Here is a 6,756-nt window from a genome sequence, read left to right as displayed (position 1 = left end):
TGATACAGTTGCAGCTTCTTCACAGACCTGGAGGAGATCTGGGAGCAAGTAACAGTGTAGATCCCTGGAGCCCAACTCTCACTCTTGCTAATGAATGAACTATTAGTGGCATGCTTACAGCCACACACCTAGGAAGAGTGGCAGGATGCAACTCATGGTCTGGCAGCAACAGACAATGTTACAAGGCTTGCTACTGTAGTCTTACTCCGCCTTCCAGGAAACTGAGGTGGCAGTAGCTTGCTTCACACCTCTTCAGAAAGACCCCATAGTCTGGCAGTAGCTGGCATTGTAATTCAGCGTTTCAGCTGTCCTGCATGATTGTGACTCCTTCATCCACTGCATCCCCAGGGACTCAGTGTCTTCACAGAGTGCTTCTACCTTTCACAGATCTGGAAGGTAGAAGAAGCTAGGCTTCATTTTCTAGGGAACTACTGAACAGTATGAAGCTTGAATGTGGCACTAGGTGCATCACTGCTTACGTCTCACAGCTCGTGTAAGAGTTAGCTTTGTTCTGGGAGCTCGCTCCACTACATCCAGTGAGGCAAGAGAGATGGCCTAGACTAGCATGTCCAGAGAGCAGCCTGGTAACTGGATCCAAGGACAAATGCGTATTTCTACTTGCTGCTATCAGGTTGTCACTATTGGTCATGCTTGGCCTTGCCAGTGCAGTGGGCATAACTTGGTTACTGCTTCAGTTCAAGGCTAACTGGAAGTCTGGCCTCAAGATTTCCAGACTCTTCCAACTGCTGGTTCCTTGCTAGCAGTCTGGCTTCTCAGACTCCAAGCTTACTGCTTTCTGCCTTAAGAATTAACGTGCTGATGAAGTCTCATGGAATTGTTTCTCTTCCTTTCTAGTTTAAAAGATGACTTCTAGGAAGAAAGTGTTACTGAAAGTCATCATCCTCGGAGACTCTGGGTAAGTGGGGGATTCTTTAAGGTGCCAATCTGTACCTGGCTGGAGCAGTGCAACGATCAGTGGGAGTCTGGATGCACAGCAGGACGTGAGCAGTGCTGGGAGGAGAGACTTCTCCAGTCCTGGATAGTGATGTTACCTTACAGCTTGAAGATAATGTCCCAGCATGCTGTCCTGAATGGGTCCCCACAGTTTAATATCTTGAAGACTTTCTGTAATATTAAACAGGGAAATGAAGTGGGTTGACCAAACTGGATAGCCTCCCTGCAAGGAGGTTAAGTTTGAAGGTGAAATAAGCATTTCAATTAAAAACATAAGAAAAACCACAAAGTAATAGTCACTTTTGTGACTTCTTAAAACTGTCTCTCAGAGATAAAGCTTACATTGAGCCACCTGCTTAGTTTCTAACTGGAGCCTTCCTCTTGAAGTAAGGCTTTACTGCTCTGCTCTCTTGAGCAAGGAGCCTGCTCCACTGTTACAGGTTGGGGGCTTGCTATGCAGGCTGTAACCTGACTCCCATGAGTTGCACTTATTTATACCACTGTGCCCAGCAAGCTGTTGATCAGGGAGTGCTTCTCAGCCCTGAAGAGTGTATGTGAACCCTCAGAGCTGTTTCTCTGAGGAGGTTCTCTGCCTCTGAGCCTCTGGCAGGTGCATATGCTGCTGCTGTACTGGCATAACCTTCCTCCAGCTGAAGAGACTAAAGATGACTTTAAAGATGAGTTTTTGTTGGGGCTCTTAATCTTGCAAGGCTGCCCTTATGATCACTGTGTGATGCATACTTCTTACCAAATATCAGATTACTGATGGGGAAAGATAATTCCTCAAGACTTTAAGCCTTCATATCCTTATGTAGCTAATGCTTTTACTCACATGTTGCCTCAGCACCTATTGCTGTGAAAGTCCCTTCTTACGGAAGTGGGTGTTTTCTCTTTTATTTTTTTTCCCCTCTCTTGGACAGGAGGTTATGATAGAAAGTAAATGGCAGTGAAATATTTTGTTTAGAGCAGTTAATTCAAACATAGTTGTAAAAGCAACCTACTTAGTCTTTTTTTCTTTCTGTACAGGGTGGGGAAGACATCACTCATGAACCAGTATGTGAACAAGAAATTTAGTAACCAGTACAAGGCTACGATAGGTGCAGACTTCCTGACAAAAGAGGTCATGGTGGATGACAGGCTAGTGACAATGCAGGTAAGGAGTGACTCCTGCTGGAGGGTGTCTAGACCATGCTTGTGTGGAAGCATCTGTTCACTGGAACTCAGAGCAGTGCAGGGGCCAGTGTACTGGGTGTGAATCCCACTTGTGTGAAATTGCTCCTGGCCATAGCTGCTGCTGAGCTTCCCTCAGAAAAGCTGGATGTGGGCTGAATGAGGGAGAGCAGAGATCAATTTGTCTGGGCTCAGCTAATGGCAGATTTGCCAATCCCTGTTTCAAAGCAAACAGCTTTTGGTGCTGTCAGTGTACTTTGTCTTGGTGGAAAGATGCTCTTCTGTAGTGCTCAGGAACTGAAAAGGGCTGGAAAAGGACTCCTTAATCAGATCATACTACTTGTGCTGCCCTTACTCCTGTGGGTATAGTGCCACATAACCTGCCAGTCTGCTTATGTGTCTGTTATCTCATGCTTTCGTCTCCATGGTGAGACTGACAGCAAGTCAGTAGAAACCCTACTTTAGCCAGTAGAGAGGAGTTTGAACTGTCCAAGTGTACCCAAGTGTTGCAGGCAGGCTGCCATCTGATCCTAATGGCAGGTCTTGCTTGTTTAGAACAACGATCCATAGCTTGCTCAGTTTGGGCACAGCAGTGGTGAACTCCATCTTTAGGAGGATGTTTCTGGTCTGTGAAACCTAGTTTCTACAAAAAAAATGCCGAACCTTCTGATGTTCCTTCTGTCTTGTTAGTTGGGGCTTATAGACATCTAGTGGAGAGTCTTTGAAATAAATACTGTAGTTGTGGAGTTTCTGTCTCAGAGCTGGCTTATTTGCCCTGTCTTTTGCTGCAGATATGGGATACAGCAGGCCAAGAACGATTCCAGTCTCTGGGAGTTGCCTTCTACAGGGGAGCAGACTGCTGTGTGCTGGTGTTTGATGTCACAGCCCCTAACACATTCAAAACCCTTGACAGCTGGAGGGACGAGTTTCTCATTCAGGCCAGTCCAAGAGATCCTGAGAACTTTCCCTTTGTTGTCCTGGGAAACAAGATCGACCTAGAAAACAGACAAGTGAGTACTGTGACTTGCTTGCTCCTTTTAGGGGATTGCTGGAGTGCAAGGTGTGTGTGTGGCTCCCACCATTGCCTGCCACGGGGGGAGAGTTTCTTCAGGCTGTTACCTACCTGGAGAGGTCAGATGTCTGTGTATGATGTGCTCCTGTCTTATGGTAGAGCTCTTGCAGCAGCTCCCTGGTAAGTCTAAGGAGAAGGAGCTTTTTCTCCTTCAGTACTGCTGAATAACTGCTCTGGGAGCAGCGAGTCCTCGTGCTGCAGGTACCTGAGCAAATTGTCCTCTGTGGTCTGGTCTCCTCTAGGCACCATCCTTGCTGAGAGCCTTCTGGCAGGTGGTTTTATCAGGTGCTCCAGCAGAAGTTGGCCCTGCCTATGATAGAGCTTCAAATAAGGCTGTGGAAAAAGTACTCAGCCTTACCTTTGCTACTAGAGCTGGGACTGCTAGGGACAGCTCGGTACCAAGGCTGTAGTTCTAGAGAGGTTAGAACTGTGCTGCCTTAGCTCAAGTTGACTGTGAGGGGTCTCTGGCCTTGACTTGTTTCCAAGTCCTCCTTCCATCTAGCTGGAGGTGATGATGCTGCTCTCTGTCCACCCAGGTCACCACAAAACGGGCACAAGCCTGGTGCTACAGTAAAAACAACATCCCCTACTTTGAAACCAGTGCCAAGGAGGCCATCAACGTGGAACAAGCTTTCCAGACGATTGCACGAAATGCACTTAAACAGGTACAGAGGGCTGGCGGGTGCCCTCTGCTGGTGCTGGCCCTGTATGCTGGGCTCAGCCAGTGCAGGCGGCTGGGAAGGCTTGGGTTCTCCAACAGCTTTCCCCAGCCCTTTCCCCAGCGTGCTAAGAGCAGTGTAGAGAGCTGTGGCATTAACTCTTTCTTCCCTCCTGCTAGGAAACCGAAGTGGAGCTTTACAACGAATTCCCCGAACCCATCAAACTAGACAAGAACGACCGAGTGAAGGCTTCTGCGGAGAGCTGCAGCTGCTGAGGGAAGAGGGAGGGGTTGAGCACAGTCCTTCACAAACAAATATCACACTTAGGCCTTCAAACACACAGCCCCTCTTCTGTGTTTAAAATGAAAATTTAAAAAAATTCCATCTCCAGCTGCCAAAATTCACCCATCTCCCATGAGCATCTGAGAGCCCAGCACTTCAGAGCTCACATCCCCGCACCATCCACATCACACTTCATGGTAACAGACCTTTCTCTTAGTTTAAAATGGAAATTCTTATGTATGTTTGGAACTGAATCTAATTCCAGGTGTCCAATGGAGAGAAACTGTTTACAGGTAATCTGTGTAACAAGTTACATACATTTTTAACTGTCTTGTGTTTTCCCCTGTGAAGGCTGCAACTGGAAAGGCTGATTACCCATAGTTCATTGCAAGCTCAGCACTCAGTCTAACTAGGTTGAGTTTTGTATGTATCTCTGTTAATGCTTGTTACTTTTAACTAATCAGATCTTTTTACAGTATCCATGTATTATGTAATGCTTCTTTAGGAGAAATCTTATAGTACATGTTAATATATGCAACCAATTAAAAATGTATAAATTAGTGTAAAATTCCTGAATTACATGTTCAAGTACTGAAACACAGATTGTGTAGAAAGTGAGGAGGACACTTGTGAACTGTGGTGTGCTAGCGACACGGAGTCCAGATAGAGGCAGTATTCTGTACAGTAGAGATGAACTATGTAAGTCGTCTTGTTCTGAGGCCAAGAGGCTTCATCTTCTGGAAAATCTGTCTGGCTACCTTGTATCTAAATTCTCAGATTTGCATAACAGCATTGACATGCACACTGGATTATTGGGTTTAAAATTAAATACAGCTATGAAATGACCTCACTGTTCACCTCTCCTCCTGCTTAACTCCTAATGTCCTGGAGCGAGTATGAGAAGGAGCCAGAGCTGGGGTGCTGCAGTGGCTCTCTGTGCTGTGGAAGGAGCTCCTCTCCCACCTGGGTTATGGTAGCTGTTTCTGAATGAACAACCTGGACTATGGATCTTCCCTTTCTTCTTACTGACTGCTAATCTGGATTTTTTTGGTATGGGAAAACTTGGCACTCTAGTCCCTTTTCTCTCTCTTCCTTTCTTCCTGGTATTTGTTCTTGCGTTTGTAGCTTGCTTAAATGGAGCCCTTCTACCTGTTTTCCAGAGGTCTACATTCTAGTACGTAGGCTGAGCTCTTATGTAAAGAGACAAACATGATGCCAATAAACTAAACAAGAACAAACTTCCTTGTTTACTTCTGTTTCTGACTCTCTTTTTTTCCTTCACTAACGTGCCTTCTTCCTCCTGCTCTGTCACCTCTTCATTGAACTGGTGCCTACTCAGTTGTGCAGCCTCCACACTGAAAGGTTGCTCCCATAAGAGGGGGCTGGGCAGGCAGTGGTTTGGTGACCCCAGAGACCTGAGTAGGGCAGCTATCACTGCTCATGCTCTATAGATTGAGCAAAGGTTCTCTGCCTGATCTGGTCTGCTCAACCTGAGGCCTGTAGTTCCTAGGTTCTGGGCATGACCTCTGCTGGCTCTCGGTGCTGCTTCACTCACTGCTGTGCCTGCAGCAACACGGAAAGCAAAGCATAGAGAAATGAGGCCAGTTATTTCAAGGGACTTCTAACAGCCTTTGTGCTCTGTATCCTACTTTGTGGCTTTATCCTTGCACACTTTTCTCTTGCTTGACTGGCTGTTGCTGTCAATATCCATTTTAAACAACTGCTCTGCAATAGTGCTGTGTCCTGGGTTTCCTATCTGCATCTTTCTGAAGAACTCGAGCCTTGTGCTGATTTGCCACTGAAAGCATCACCTCATGCCTGTGCAGGCTGATGGTGGCTGGGCTGATGGTCCCTGCAGTGCGCATCATGTTGAGGGGAAGCCATTTCTCTGTTAAAGCATCAGCCCTATCCCCATACACCTGCACCCACAACGGCCCCAACCACAACACCCAGGTGTGCACACAGCCTGGCTGCACCTGGGGAAATGAGGGCGCACAAAACAAACATGCTTCTGAATGTCTGGGGTACGTGGAAATGCATTTATCTAAAGTCTGTGTGTGGTTCGACGTACATAAATCTACACAAACTATAATGTATGCATATATTGTGTGGGTAAATATATATACATACACATGTATGTACACACAGGGTTATGTGTACTGGGAGAGCCACAGAGCAGAAGCTGCACGGCACACAAGAGCACAAAGAAGCCCACAGGTGCATTCTGCTATCTACACAGCCCCAGTGTCAGCATGCTTCAGTTGAATTAGAAGTGTCTGTTTATGTACAGAGCTAGATAGATGCAAACACGTTTATGGGCTCTATTTGCACACATCAGATATGTATGCACACGTGGGTGGGTGGTGCTGGAGTGAGGTGGATAGAAAATATGGACACACGCAGAGTCACATCTATAAGCAGTATGCTAGATGTGTATGTACTGTACTCAGTACACATGCATACCCGGAGGAAAATATAACGTGTGAGATGGCAGTGGATGGATGGATGGATGTCTGTGTGCCTACAGCATAGACACACACCTGTATGACTACTCTGGGTACATGTATGTATTTGTGCTGTGTTTATGTGCATAAGAAAAGGTGTGGAGAAAGCGGGAGG

General features: G+C 46.4%; 1 protein-coding gene across 1 annotated transcript; it reads left to right on the top strand.

Annotated features, from left to right (window-relative positions):
• Positions 1-849: 849 nt before the first annotated feature.
• Positions 850-4,369, top strand: RAB7A (RAB7A, member RAS oncogene family). The gene is made up of 5 exons (XM_003210096.4): positions 850-916; positions 1,981-2,107; positions 2,916-3,134; positions 3,733-3,861; positions 4,035-4,369. Exons 1-5 carry the CDS (start codon positions 864-866, stop codon positions 4,128-4,130), a joined length of 624 nt encoding a protein of 207 aa, XP_003210144.1. The 5' UTR covers positions 850-863; the 3' UTR covers positions 4,131-4,369.
• The last annotated feature ends 2,387 nt before the right edge of the window (positions 4,370-6,756 follow it).

This window comes from Meleagris gallopavo, chromosome 14 (assembly GCF_000146605.3).
Source record: "Meleagris gallopavo isolate NT-WF06-2002-E0010 breed Aviagen turkey brand Nicholas breeding stock chromosome 14, Turkey_5.1, whole genome shotgun sequence".
Taxonomy (NCBI): domain Eukaryota; kingdom Metazoa; phylum Chordata; class Aves; order Galliformes; family Phasianidae; genus Meleagris; species Meleagris gallopavo.
The sequence above is the reverse complement of the archived record's forward strand: the minus strand, read 5'-3'. Positions and strand labels throughout refer to the sequence as shown.